This window comes from Canis lupus, chromosome 8, assembly GCF_003254725.2.
Source record: "Canis lupus dingo isolate Sandy chromosome 8, ASM325472v2, whole genome shotgun sequence".
Taxonomy (NCBI): Eukaryota; Metazoa; Chordata; class Mammalia; order Carnivora; family Canidae; genus Canis; species Canis lupus.
The window spans coordinates 71,813,443-71,828,528 of record NC_064250.1 but is presented as its reverse complement, the minus strand read 5'-3'; the positions used below and the strand labels follow the sequence as shown (position 1 = coordinate 71,828,528).

The following is a 15,086-nucleotide window of genomic DNA, read 5'->3' as shown; positions in this document are numbered from 1 at the left end:
GAGACACACACACACACACACACACACACACACACACACACGGGGGTGGGGGGCAGGGCAGAGACACAGGCAGAAGGAAAAGCAGGCTCCATGCAGGGAGCTGGATGCGGGACTTGATCCCGGGTCTCCAGGATCACGCCCTGGGCTGAAGGCGGCGCTAAACCGCTGAGCCACCCGGGCTACCCTTCAAGAAAGAATTTAAAAAAAAGAAAAGGAAAAGGCCATATAGTAAATATGACACATCTGAGACTAAACACATCTCTTATCAATAAATACTGATAGATCAACTCAATAAGCAAAAGAAAAAGATTTTCAAATGGTTCACAAAGTAATCCCAACTCTACTACATGCAAAAGACACACTTAAACATAAGCAATTCAAAAAGGAATGAAACTAGGGGTACCTGGGTGGCTCAGTCAGTTAAGCATCTGCCTTCAGCTCATGATCCCAGGGGTCCTGAGATCGAGCCCTGCATCGGGCTCCTTGCAGGGAGCCTGCTTCTCCCTCTGCCCATGTCTCTGCCTCTCTCTCTCTCGAATGAATAAAATCTTTTAAAAATATATATATGCCACATGATCCAGCAATCACACTCCTTGATTGATATTTACCCAAGTTGAAAACATAAATGCACATGAAATCTGCACACAGATATTTACAATAGCTCTATTCGTAATTGCTCAAACCTAGAAGCAACCAAGATGTCCTTCAGTAGATGGAGAAATAAACTGGGGTCAATCCATACGATGGTGTTGTTTGTTCAGCGCTAATAAGAAATGAATCATCAAGCCACGAAAAGACATGGAGGAAACTTAAATACTTATCAGTAAGTGAAGGAAGCCAATCTGAAAAGGCTACATATTGTAAGATTCCCAACTACGTGGCATCCCAATAAGGGCAGAACTACGGAGACAGTAGAAAGATCATGGTTGGCATGTGTTCTGGGTGAGGGAGGGATGAATAGAGCATAGGGGATGCAAGGGCAGTAAAAAAACCACTCTGCAGGATATCACAGTGGTGGATACATGTGATCATACACTTGTCAAAATCCATGAAACATACAACACCAACGGTGAACCCTAAAGTAAACTATGGACTCTGGGTGAAGATGGGTCAATCAAAACAAAGGTACTACTCCATGCAAGATGTTGGCAACAGGGGATGCTGTGCATGTGTCGGAGAAAGGATATCTCGAAACTCTGTAATTTTTTCAATACTGCTGTGAACCTGAAACTGCTCTAAAAAAATAAGTCTATTTAAAAGGAAAAAAATCCATGAGTCACTGATATTAAAAGAAAGAAGCAGGGTAATACAAGGGAAATTCCTCTTTATAGAATAATCTCAGGGAATAAGAAAGAACAATCACATTAAACCACCATGTGGTAGGATCATCAGCAAATGCTCACACTACTGGATGAAAGGCTGTCAGGTGCCATAAGAGACACCAATGTTCCTACTCCGTGAGCCCGCCGAACCTCAAGCAAGATCAATGAAGAGAAACCCCACCTGCTCACAAAAGTCAAACCACAGATCCTCTAAGACTAAGAGTGTGACTGCAAGTCAGCCAGAGCCAAAGGGCAAATATTCCTGCAAGGAGGGACTAGACCAAAAGGTGACTTCTCACTGCAGTAAGAGAAGCCAGAATCTGTGAAAACATCATCAAAATACAGAATGAAAAATAAAAATGAGTGTATTTAATGTATGCAAATTACATCTCACTAAAGTTATTTAAATGAAAAAATTAGAAAAAGCAGGAGGAAAAACCACCTACATTTTACACCTAACAAAACTATTTCAAGAACAAGAGTGAAATAAAGACATTTTTAGCAAAATAAAAACTGAGAACGTTTACTAACAGACTCTTAAAAAAACTTTTGAAAGATGTACTTTAGGAAGAATGAAAATGATCTAAGGAACGTCTAAGATGCAAGAGACAATGATGAGTAAATAAAATGATATATATTGGGTAAATCTAAACACAAGATGATATAAAAATAACAAAAATTGGTGGAAGCTCAGAAATGGAGCTAAAATAATACACAACTGCAAGCAAGTTGGACAGGACAGGAGACTGGATTATAGCCGACTCACTTTCAGGTCGTGTTCCAGAGGAATGTAAGGCCATGAATAACTTTACACTTCACAGATATTTACACTTAGCAAGGAACAGTAAAAGGAGAGAGGCATGGGTGTGTGTGTCAGGCCTGTAAGACCAGCTCCCCATGCTACCCACAGTCACGCTCCAGTTGCTGTGAGGAGGTGGACAATACATTCTCTGTATTTGTTGTTCCCAACAGATAAACTATATTTATCTACTATAGTAAAACAAGCACAGGAAGGTCCATAAAACAGTATAATATTTTTTAAATTACAGACTCTAACCACCACTTAAAGTTCCTAAGGGAAAATATGTTCCAGACTCCGATGGCCCAGCTAAACAAACAAGTGAATGAATGGGTGACAATGAACCCTACTTGGAGGTTGGAAGCAGAGCTTCCAAACAGACACCCAGGCAAAGACAGGCTCTCACAGTTCCTCCCAGTCTGATCCCCCCTTCAGTTTTGCCTCAGACTAGAAGTCACAGGACTTGGCACGTCTGGAAACCATTCCCTCTTTGGGCTGTGATTACTGGCTTCTAAAACTGTCCATCTTAAAACTGTACTTGGTTTGAACTACCTAAAAGTGGAAATTTCCAGTAAAAAAAAAAAAATCAAAAAAATAAAAAAAAAACAACCGTGCAATGTACTAACATTATTTTAAAATATATACAATGACTACTGGAAAAAGCATCTACACTTATACCTTAATGTTATAAAAATACTAAAAAGTTTCTAAATGAATATCACATTTTAAAAAATCATACTTTAAGTACACTGCCATGTAGAGCATCTCTTACCCACTCTCTTGCATATCCAAGTTATCAAATATCTGGATCAGGGACACAGCAACTTCATAGATGTTCTTAGGAATCACTGGCTCTTCCAGGACATGAGGAGAAAGCTAAACACAGGAAAAGAAAAGGCTGGAATATCAGAACAAGATTACAAGGGGATTCTGGGGTTGGAAAGGTGATCCCTTAATACATCACTGTGACAAATAAGAATATCATTTGCAGCCAGGAGAATAGCATGTGCTAAGTGTCAAGCTCTACTCAAGGCTCTCAACATAAACAGTACATACTAGTACATCCTTGACCCGTCACTGGACCAAGAATAGAGTCAGAGTCCAAACACATAGAAGTGAAATGTGTATCTGGAAATCTAGTTTGAAGACAGAGTAAGTTGCTCCAAATGTGTATGGAACCCAGAGGAGTTTCTGATCCTAGCGCCAGCATTCCTCCCCTGTTAAATGGAAAATCCTGAGATGTCAACACCATCATAATTATAAGGACTAAGAACAGGTAATATCCCATGTACCTCTGCCAACTTACAGTAAGAATATAACCATGTCATCTATCTGCCAAGGTTTAGGAGATCACTAAACTACTTTTATTTTTTTTTACATTTTTTAATTTAAGTTCAATTAATATATAGTATATTAGTTTCAGAAGTAGAGTTCAGTGACTCATCAGCTGCATAGAACACCCAGTGCTCATCACATCACGTGACCTCCTTCATGCCCATCACCCATTTACTCCATCCCTCCATCCCTCTCCCCTCCAGCAACCCTTAGAGTTTGTTTCCTATGATTAAGAGTCTCTTATGATTTCACTCCCTCTCTGATTGCCTTATTTTATTTTTCCCTCCCTTCCCCGATGATCCTGTTTTATTTCTTATATTCCACATATGAGTAGAATCATATAATTGCCTCTGATGGACTTTTTTTGATGGACTTATTTCACTCAACATTCTGTCCATGTCACTGTAAATGCTAAGCATTTATCCTTTTTGACAGCTGGGTAATATTCCATTGTGAACATATAGCATATCACCTTTATCCATTCATCTGTCAATGGACATCTGGGCTCTTTCCATACTGTGTGTTAAAACAAATCCACACTGAGCCCGGCTAACTTAAAACTGCCCTACAGGTAGCTCTGCAGAATGCTAGAGGTCATCTTAATGGAGGTGGCATCACTGTTCTGAGCTAATAGCTTCATGGGACCAAGACCACCACTGCATAAGACTCTTTTCTCTCTACCATATCCTGCACAAACAATGGTTGTGGCATAATTTCCACAAAATAAATTTCATAGCCACATTGGGTTTTCTTGCACCATGAGTAAGAAGGCTTTATTTAATCATTTTACTTATCAAGTATATATACAAGGCATTGTATTTGACTTTGTGAAGGACACATCAGAAGTCTACAAGTAGAGGGCACCTGGGTGGCTCAGTGGTTGAGCACCTGCCCTTGGCCCAGGCTGTGATCCCGGGGGATCCAGGGATCAAGTCCTGCATCAGACTCTCTGCAGGGATCCTGCTTCTCCCTCTGCCTGTGTCTCTGCCTCTCTTTCTCTCTGTCTCTCTCATGAATAAATCAAATCTTTTTTTTTTTTTTTTTTTTTTTAAAAAAGGTAGGGATCCCTGGGTGGCGCAGTGGTTTAGCGCCTGCCTTTGGCCCAGGGCGCGATCCTGGAGACCCGGGATCGAATCCCACGTCGGGCTCCCGGTGTATGGAGCCTGCTTCTCCCTCTGCCTATGTCTCTGCCTCCCTCTCTCTCTCTCTCTCTGTGTGTGTATGACTATCATAAATAAATTAAAAAAATAAAAATAAATAAATAAAAATATTTTTAAAAAGGTAGTAGTTTAAAGGTAGCCACAAATACAAACCTTTTTTCCAATTTTTAGAGTAAATTGAGTCAAGTAGTAATAAATCAATTTTCATTATTACAATCCTACTAATGTAAATATGACAAACTGACTTTTACTTAATAATTGTGAAGAAGCATGCCTAATAAATCCATTCTTGTTCAACCTTTACTTGAAATCATTTTATATTTTATCCAAACAATAACTGTAATACAATTGTATAAAATAGAAATATAAAAAAAGTACAATTTTCACAAACTCCAATGTGGCATTCACAACCATCTAGAACTTATTTCCTACACACAAACTGCAGAAAAAACATGCCATCAATTCAAAAGTAACTTCACCTAGTTCTAGGAGCCAAGCCCAAAGAATATTGTTTAAACACAAACTAAGATACCAAACATGGCCAAGCTTTCTCCAAGCAGACTTCAGGTAACAAAGGAAGGACAAAGGAGTAGGTTCCAGGCCCATCGATCCACTGCTGAACTTGTCTACCTCCATGTGTGAGAGAGGCCAACAACAGACAATTTTCCCAGTTCTCTGAGTAAGACGGAATGCTCTGACAAAAACCAAGTGGGGAACAGGGATAGAGATGTGGAGAGAAGCACTTTTATTCCTACAGGTGGAACCAGGGACCCTCGTTCCTGCACTGAAGTGTTTAACAATCAGGACTCTGTCAACAGGAGGCAGAAGCTGCAGTGTTTCTGCCCCATGTGGAGAGGCCGGAGGCCCACACCTCTGCCACCATACCACAGGCCAGCCAGTCCCAGGAGGAGAACAAGACGCATGCAAGAATGGGCACTCCAGGTGGTGGGAAGCGAATGGTGCCAAGGCAGCTAGCTGGGCACCCACATGGGGCAAGAAGGCAATGAGCACCTGCTTCACACCATCCTCACCATCCCCCTTACATTGATTACCGCACACCAAGAAAAAGGATGACCTGAAAGCCCTGCTGAAGGGCAGAGGGGCGTGGTTCCAAAACCCCACATGGGGAGCTGCGGACTTAGGCTGCAGGTCACGGAGGCTCCCTCCACAGTCTCATTAGAATGCACACTTACGTTTTATGTATTTTTCTAAGGGCAGGGTGGGTTTATTTTTCAGCAGAAAAAGTTGAAAATAAATAATGAAAAGGACTCTTTAAAAGTTGTTGAAAAGAGCCAGAGTTGGCAACAGAAGGACAACACCAAAAAAAATAAAATAAAATAAAAAAATTAAAAAAAAAAAGAAGGAGGAGGAGGACAACACCGGCCCCAAAGGAAGGATGACTTCCAAGAAAATCAAAGTGGCCAACAGTCCTGAATGTTACAGAGAGGTCAAGGTAAGTTCAGGGCTGATGCTCTTGACATAAGGAGGTCCCTAGTGATGTCGGGCATTGCTGTATCAGAGCAGAGGCGGTGGGAGCCAGGCCACAAGACACAGGGGGCAAAGGGATGTGACTGACTGCTCAGTCAGAACATGCAAATCTTGATCTCAGGGTTGTGAGTTCAAACCCAACAGTGCTTGTGGAGTTTACTTTTAAAAAGAAACAAACAACCAGGGACACATGGGTGGCTCAGTGTTTGAGCGTCTGCCTTCAGCTCAGGGTACAATCTCGGGATCCTGGGATTGAGTTCTGCATTAGGCTCCCATGGGGAGCCTGCTTCTCCTTTGGCATATGTATCTGCCTCTCTCGGTCTCTCATGAATAAATAAATAAAATCTTAAAAAAAGAGGGACACAGGGCAAACACCGGGTGCTCCCACAGTTTGCCAAAAGCTGTGAGAAACATGGGACCTAATGAGAGAGTTGTTTAAATGGGGACAAGAAAGGGACAGAGGAGGAGCTGGTGAAGGTCATGCAAGGAGGGGAAAACAGTGAATCAGGGAAGGTGCCTAAGAAGGTGGGAAGGGTGGAAAACTGGTGTTCCAAGGATGGAAGGCTGCTTCTCCTAATGCAGTAGATAGTATGTGCAGGTAATACAACGGTAGTAGTAACAATAAACCTAGAATTTTAACAAAAGTCCTCTGACTCCAAAAACCATGTAGCAGAATCTATTCAAAACACCACTTTGGGGGAGACAAACCATGGGAGACTCCTAACTCTAGGAAATGAACAAGGTTGTGGAAGAGGAGGTGGGCTGGGGGGTTGGAGTAACAGGGTAACAGGCACTGAGGAAAGCACTTGATGGGATGAGCACTAGATGTTATACTACATGCTGGCAAATCGAACTTCAATTAAAAAAACCCCACCACTTTGGTAAGGCTTACAAGTTAATATCTGGTTAGGTCTTGATTGTTCATTCACTGAAATGTTTACTGAGCACCTATTAAGTACCACAAACAGGATATTTGGTATAGAACATGAACACCAGGTATTCTCCAGTCTGTGGAACACAAAAGCCACAGGATGGTGAGCAGCCCTGGCTGCCCGGGCCACAGGGGCTTAGAGGGCAAAGCTCAGGCCTGACAACTCCTCAGCAAATCCGTAAGCAATCATCTAAATGATTCCAACACTTAACGGCCAGTTAAAGAGACTTGTAAACCATGGCTACTCTCACATTCCAGAATGGGTCAGAAAATGCAGAAATATATATATTTTTTTAATGTAAGATTTTTAAATGTGACAAGTGCCCTTTCCCCTCCACCTTGAATCTGGACTGCATTTGGAGACTGGTTTCCAAAGAGCAAAGAAGACATGTTCCTCCTTACCCTATTTACATCTCAGCAGGGCTGAGAGGCAATGAGCAAACCAACCAACCAAATGTACAGAAGGTACACATGCACACACACGTGAAAAAGAAGGGGGCAGTAACGTTACAGGGAGAAGTCTGGCAAACACCTCCTTAGCCAGAAGGTCAAGGCCATCACCACCAGGGATGAGCCATGCTGGTGGTCACAATATGACAATACAGCACTTTACCCCTGTGGTCTTCATCCCCAAGCACAGAGCTCCAAGTCTACTCTTGAGAAAAACATCAGAAAATTCCCGAGTGAGGCATCCTACAAATATGTGACCTGTATGCCTGAAAACTGTCAGGGCCATCAAAAATAAGAAACATCTGAGAAACCATCAGCCCAGGCAAGCCTAAGGAGACATGACAACTCAAAGCAATGTGGATAGAAAAAGGAAATTAAGGGGGGGAAAAAAAAAAACAGTAAAATCTAAATAGATACAACTTTAGTTACAGTAACATTTTTTTTTAGTTCTGACAGTTTTTTTTTTAAATCCTACAAAGTAAATGTGAACTACAGGATCTAGGTGATAGACATGGAGATATTCATTATAAAATTCTTTTACTCTTGGTTTTTTTTTTTTTTTGAAATATACATTTAAAAAGCTGGGAAAAAAGACGTGCTACATTTTAATGGCCATCCCCACTCTCCCCCCCAACGTGATTGGATTTGACAAAATGTGTCTTCTTCCATCAGGTGGGACCTAGTCAGCCAACTCACTGAGTCACTACTCTTCATGTCCATAGCACGGATGTTTGTAATAAGAGTCAAACTCCTACACACAGCAACTTGGCCCCACCCATCAAAACTATAAATGGGTAAACTCTCTGACCCAGCAATTCCATTTCCAGGAGCTTATTTTCTAAAAAGGCATAAACTACACAAGGGTCTCCAACAGAGGCAGTTTACTGCCCATGATTGTCTGTAAACATCTTAGGTTGTCACAACAGGGGGGCCCTACTTTTATCTAGTAGGTCAAAGCCAGAAATATTGTTATAAACATCCTACAGCGAATGCACAGGGCAGCCTCCACCACATGGAACTGGCCCAAAATGTCAACTGCTAAGGCTGAGAAAGCCTGGCCTCCAAGATACACTGTCTGTCACATGTGTGGAGTTGTTCTCCTGCAGCAGTGTTTTTAATAAGAGAAGTCCAGAGGAGCACTGGGGTGGCTCAGTTGCTTGAGGGGCTGACTCTTGGTTTCAGCTCAGGTCATGATTTCAGGATCCTGGGATAGAGCCCGGCATCCAGCTCCACCCTCAGAGGGGAGTCTGCTCCCTCTCCCTCTGCCCCTCCCTCCACTTTAAATAAATAAATAGATCTTTAAAAAAAAAAAAAAAAGTGGGGCACCTGGGTGGCTCAGTCAGTTAGGTGTCTAACTTTGGCTCAGGTCACGATCCTGGGGTCCTGGGATCTGGGCAGCATTGGGCTCCCTGCTCCTCAGGAGCCTGCTTCTCCCTCCCTCTGCCCCTCCCCCTACTTGTGCTTGCTCTGTTTCAATAAATAGGTAAAACATTAAAAAAAAAAAAAAAGTCCAGAAACACCAGAGATTAGTGAGATACAGAATGGCATATACACTTGAAAGAACAAAATAAAGCTCTAAATAGAGAATGAAGAACCTACATACTGTCAGGAAAAGATATGAGTGGATGAGGGCGCAAGATGGACATGGAAGGAGCACTGCCTTTCTGTAAAGGGGAAACAGTATGTCTGCATTTGCTTATACAGACATGCCAATTTATGGAATGGTTCCTAAGAAATCAGTAACAGCGGTTTCCTCTTGTTGGCAGGGAAGCTGGGCAGAGGACAGGAGTAGGAAGGAGATAGTTTACACTTGCTCATACTTTTTGATTTTCAAAACCTGTGAATGTATTATTCACACAAAAATAATTTTGATTCAACCGCAGCTGTTCATAGGAATACATTATCACAGTTCTTCTCCCCTACAATACACCCTCCTTCAGTCTAGAGCAGTATAGTTCATACTAAAAGAAATAGTTTAGGGGCACCTGGATGGCTCAGGTGGTTAAGTGTCTGCCTTCAGCTCAGGTCATGATCTCAGGGTCCCGGGATCGAGCCCTGCGTCGGGCTCCCTGATCAGTGGGGAGTCTGTTTCTCCCTCTCCCTATGTCTACCATTCCCTCCCTCTGCTTGTGCTCTCTTCCCCCTCTAACAAAATCTTAAAAATATTAAAAAGTAAAAATACAAAAATATACGCACTTTAATCAAAATGAAATTTTTAAGAAGATTTTATTTATTCATTCATTCACTCATGTGTTTATGAGACAAATAGAGAGGCAAAGACATAGAGGGAGAAGCAGGCTCCCTACAGGGATCCCGAGGTAGGAATCAATTCCAGGACCCCAGGATCACAACCCAAGCCAAAGGCAAAGGCTCAACCACTGAGCCACCCAGGCACCCCCAAAATGATATTTGAAATAAAATTACCTCCCACCCCTAACTGAATCTACATTCTGTAGATGACCAAAATCTGACATTTTTCATCAACAAAGTATAAAGCCAGTCCAATAATTTTCACCAGAATATACAATGTGGATGTTCATACACTCACAGTTTACAACAAATGACAGAGCTTCCTTCCTCTTACTCTTCTCTAGACTCCTCACTTATCTCCTCCTGGTTTGGACTTCTCTGCTATGGTTAAACATCTGTGCAGCTGATGAGCACGGGTTTAATCAAACACAAAAGTACATTCACCATAAAAGAAACAATGCACTCCAACATACCCTGCCATGATGAATGTGCCCCAAATCATCAAGATAATACTCTTCAATTGAATGGGGCTTTCCTTCCACTTCAAAAACATATGCAGGGTTCATCTTATTCTGAACAGGAACAGCAAAGTAATCTGCAAACTCCTTACAGTTAATGGTGGCCGACATTAGGATTACCTACAGAACAAGAGAAACTATTAAAACAAATAAAATGATAATAACTGAGATGAAGTACTGTTAAAATGACCAGCTTGTGTTCTGCTTTAATAATTCTCAAAACTTTAGAATACACTGATTTACTCTGTAGTGTAATATCCATTATTACAGTTTAAAGAATGTTCAGAGATACCACCTTCTACTATTTAATTATTTACTATCTTATTTTATCAAGTGAGAAACTACATGTCCAATAAAGCTAAGTTATAACCATTTAACTAAAAGGAAACTTTGTGGGTTGCCTGGTTGGCTCAGTAGTTGAGTGTCTTTGGCTCAGGTCGTGATCCCAGGATCCCATTGGGCTCCCTATGGGAGCCTGCTTCTCCCTCCGTTCCCCTCTCTGTGTCTCTCATGATTAAATAAATTTAAAATAAATATTAAATAAAAGGAAACTTTGTAACATAAAACAGAGTAAGTTACTAAGTGACAGAGTCAAAGCAGCAGAGACAGACATGGAGTCAGAAAACTTTGGCTTAAAGCCAAGAGAAACCAGTCCAGACCTGAGCAGGACAAAGAGGCTTGGGGACCCACTGTAGGTGTTGCGGTTGCCAAAAAGCCAATATGGATGACACCTTTAAGAAAGCCAGCCATGAAAGCCAGGAGCAGCATCCACAGCACACCAGATATGCCCTAGACAAGCAGCAGCTCAACAAAGGATGTCCAGCATCCATCAGCCTGGGATATGCTCCTGAGGGGTAAACACAACTGTCTGCTGGCTGCTGACTACCCACTGTGTCCCAGCAAGTAGGATCTCTATGGTGTACATCTTAGCAGACCAGTAACAACTTTATATAGGCATTAGCAGTTACTGGGTATGCAAAATATGCCTATTTTCTCCTTAGACATATAGATCCAAATGGTAGAAAGCATATTAACCAGAATTCACTTTAAGATGAGATGCTTGATATTGGAAGGAAGGCTTAGAGAAGCCACTTGGGTGTAAGAGTGCCCCGAGGGGCACAGCCAATCACAGAAGATGATCTCTAAACTGTCTTCCAAAGGACAGTGAGGCTAATCACATGCAGGGCCTCTGTTCTGTTGAGGCAGCATAAGGACATCAGGCCAAATCAGACTGCTCAGGCCAACCACAATTCCACACTGCCACCAGCCTCTCCTCCAAACGGACAAGTTGGCAGCCTGCCCAAGACACCTGCTTGTCCAGGGTGGGACTGAGCTGAGTGTGGTAGCAACAGGGTAGCAGCTACAGGGACAGTACAGAACCAGGAAACTTGACATGTCTGTGCGGCAGACCTTCAGGCCCATCTACCCAGGCTCCTGAATCTAAGTCTCTGACAGCAGCTATTTAAAAAGTAATAAAAAAAAAATTTTTTTGAGCATTTCAGAAAACTTAGTACAATGCCATCTAGAACTTGACTTCTAATTTCTTGGCCCAGAAAATATTCTGCTTTGTATGTTTCTTAATAAATCAAGAAAATATTGAAACCAATGGTTTGCTGCAATTTATACAGTAAGTACCAAACTCTGGAGCACCACTTGCAGCAGGCTATCTGCAAAACTTTTTTAAATCCACTAGTATGCTTAGTTTTCTTTCCTAGAGAAAACTAAATAAGTGTAATTAAGTCAATATCTAAAAATAAAAAGTCTTAAAATGACAACCAAGAAAGGCCCCAATTTGTCCAACAATCTTTAAATGTCATCACCAAGAGTCCAAAAAGGAATAAGACACCTAAATTCCTGTATTCTTTTTACAATCACCTCAAATGATAAGATAACCAAGTGCAGATGTCAGGTTCCATTCATTTAGTGTCCAGCAGGTGAGAGGCTGCCAGCCCCATGTTGGGGGTGTGGCAAGGAGAAGAAATGATCCCCTAAGCAAATAAATAGATGACACACTTGAAGAAAAGACACTTTATGTTGAGAAAGCAACTGCTTTCCAACAAACAGCAGCAAACCCCTGTCACATGATGGTGTCACATGATGTCACATGACGATACCACACCCCCAACTCCAGCTGCCCTTCAGAAAGCTGTCCCCCACCCACCAGCCCCCTCCCTACCTTCTTCCCCCCTGCCCCCGGCCCCCCAGCACCAGACAGGGTGGCCTGTGTCCAGAATGCATTATCATTATAGCCCTTGGTTATTGTCTCTAGTTCACACCTTGTTCCTTTTGGTTTGCCTAAGATGCAAACAATGCTCACCACCCCACAGACTTTCAGATAACTCAAAACCTAAGTCTCTAAACCAGTAGCGCACATAACCACTTTGGAGCTTCAGTGCCCTCTCATGCTGTTTTTAACACAGAGATTGCAGATGTACTTGCATACCTTCAAATTATGGTAATTTTTCAACCAAAAGCAGTGCTTCAACACCCAGCATTTCATTAGAGTCAACTATTATTACATCATTTTCTGCCTGGAGAAAATTTTAGATTTTAATACAACATAATAACCATAAAGTATTCCATACTCCGATCCTAAGAAAATGCCCGAGCCAGTTTCCTAGCAAGATGTGGAGAAGTACATGTGACAACAAACTTTAAGAGTCACTGTTTTCTATTGTTTCTATAAAAATAAAGAGAAAACTAAATAACAAACCTTAATCCTGAATATTTCTGTACTCATGAAATCAAACTTACCTTCACAAAACGTGAATTTGTTCTTAAAAGTTTGCGGACTACCAGCAGCAAGAAATCCATATCTTCAGTTCGTTCATGAACCTACAAAATAAAAAAAGTGAGGAACCCCACATATCAAGCAACACATCCATGACAGCCCAACAGAGGGAAGTGGTTCTAATGGCAAACCCAGGAGACAGGGAACAAGCTTTCTCTCCCTGCCTAAAGGCCTTTCCTTAGGACTGATGTGACTCCTGGTGAAGAGGAAGCCGGGAACACTGGCCTGCAAACCAGAGGGCACAAGAGAGGTCATGTGGGTCACTGACCCCTCGCCCCCACCCCAGCCTAGTGTTTCTCTTTAGGGCTCTACCTTGATGTGGGCAGAGTAATGTTGAGCATCCTTGGGCCCTCAATACCAATAAGCACCCCAGGTCACTTTACAACCCAAAATCACCCCCAAACTGTCCCTGACACAGAGAACCACCAGACCAGCCTCCCCATACTACCCCTGGCCAGTCACACACTCTTGCCTTGGTCTCAAGTTACACTTATTTTAGCAAGTAAGTACAAGGTGAAAGCTGTGGCCAGCCAGCAGTGTTATCTGGTCCATGATGTGCAGAGCTAGAGTTCCCAAGGGTGGGCAAGGGATGGCTCTGGAACAGTTAGGTCAAACAGAGGGCAAGCAGACCCAGGTTATGAGCTGAGGCCACCAGGACAAGCTACAGGAGCACTGGGGAAATGGTCAAGGGGACTACCCCTGGATTGTTCACTCAAAACTCTACTGCTCAGTTGGGCATGGAGGAAGCATCTATTCCCCTACCCCCTTCTTCTCTGAATAAGTCCCTCAGGACAGCCCACCAGAGGAACCCCAGCTCCCACAGCCTCCCCCACACTGCCCTCCCCAGAACCAGCACACAGCAAAGGATCAGGTCATGTGGGGCTTATTCTACCAAGATCCCATTCCTCTGTCACTTAGCCAGGATACTTCAACACACAAGGGGACAAGAAGATTCTATTCCAGGACATTTCACTGCTAAAGTCGAGAGATTAGCTACAGAGGCTGAAGGAGGGAACTCCCTTCCCCCTTGTGTGAATGATCCAGTCATTTTTCTTTTTTTTTTTTTTTAATTTTTATTTATTTATGATAGTCACAGGAAGAGAGAGAGAGAGAGAGGCAGAGACATAGGCAGAGGGAGAAGCAGGCTCCATGCACCGGGAGCCCGATGTGGGATTCAATCCCGGGTCTCCAGGATCGCGCCCTGGGCCAAAGGCAGGCACTAAACCGCTGCACCACCCAGGGATCCCCAGTCATTTTTCTATAGCCATGTCTGCTCTAGGTCCTGTTCCTTCCTCACTCCTCACTGAAAGAGAGCTGAGAAAGGACAACAGAAAAGAAAAAAAAAAATAACAAAAGAGCAGCTGGAAAGTGTTTCTGTTCATGTAATGGTTGGAAATCCTAGAAACACCATTATTTTTTTTAAAAGATTTATTTATTTATTTATTCATAGAGACACAGAGAGGGTCAGAGACACAGGCAGAGGGAGAAGCAGGCTCCATATAGGAAGCCTGACGTGGGACTCCATCCCGGGTCTCCAGGATCACACCCCAGGCTGCAGGGGGTGCTAAACCGCTGCATCACCGGGGCTGCCCTAGAAACACCATTATAAATCTAATTCTTATTTCGTTCTATCAACAGACTTCAGAACACCTCCTCAACACACATCCTCTTGAGAAGGAAAAATACTCATCAGTGAAGAGCCCCAAAGTGACATCTCATCAGCATTCAGCTCCCTGCAACCTTCACGCTCTGACCTGAATAACCCAGCTTCTCCCTGGGTTCTTGAGGCTGCCCTGCCTCCCTCCTCTCCCGCCCTGAGGACCTCTCCCACCCTCTCTTCCTGGGATGCCCACAGCCCTCTTCCCTGCCACTGGCCTTTTCCATAGAATGTAAATGCACATTATCTGTCTCCACAGGAAAATGGCTCAAAGGAGAAACCTCAACTTACCTATCTTTATTACCTTGGCACCTGATGAGGCAAGTACTCAAAAAAAAATGCTGCTTGGATGAACTACACAGAAAATCTGCATTTCCACTCTACC

The 15,086-nt window shown here is 42.8% G+C and overlaps 1 protein-coding gene across 7 annotated transcripts in view; it reads right to left on the bottom strand.

The window, feature by feature from the left end:
• The window catches only part of TDRD9 (tudor domain containing 9), a 106,186-nt gene that overhangs the window by 59,450 nt on the left and 31,650 nt on the right, over nucleotides 1-15,086 (bottom strand). For all 7 annotated transcript variants that reach the window (XM_025442854.3, XM_025442856.3, XM_025442857.3 and 4 more), the window contains 3 exons: nucleotides 13,008-13,088; nucleotides 10,209-10,373; nucleotides 2,894-2,997 (listed from right to left, as the gene is read on the bottom strand). In XM_025442854.3, coding sequence (XP_025298639.1) covers nucleotides 2,894-2,997; nucleotides 10,209-10,373; nucleotides 13,008-13,088 — 350 coding nt within the window. The remainder of the gene's footprint in view (nucleotides 1-2,893; nucleotides 2,998-10,208; nucleotides 10,374-13,007; nucleotides 13,089-15,086) is intronic.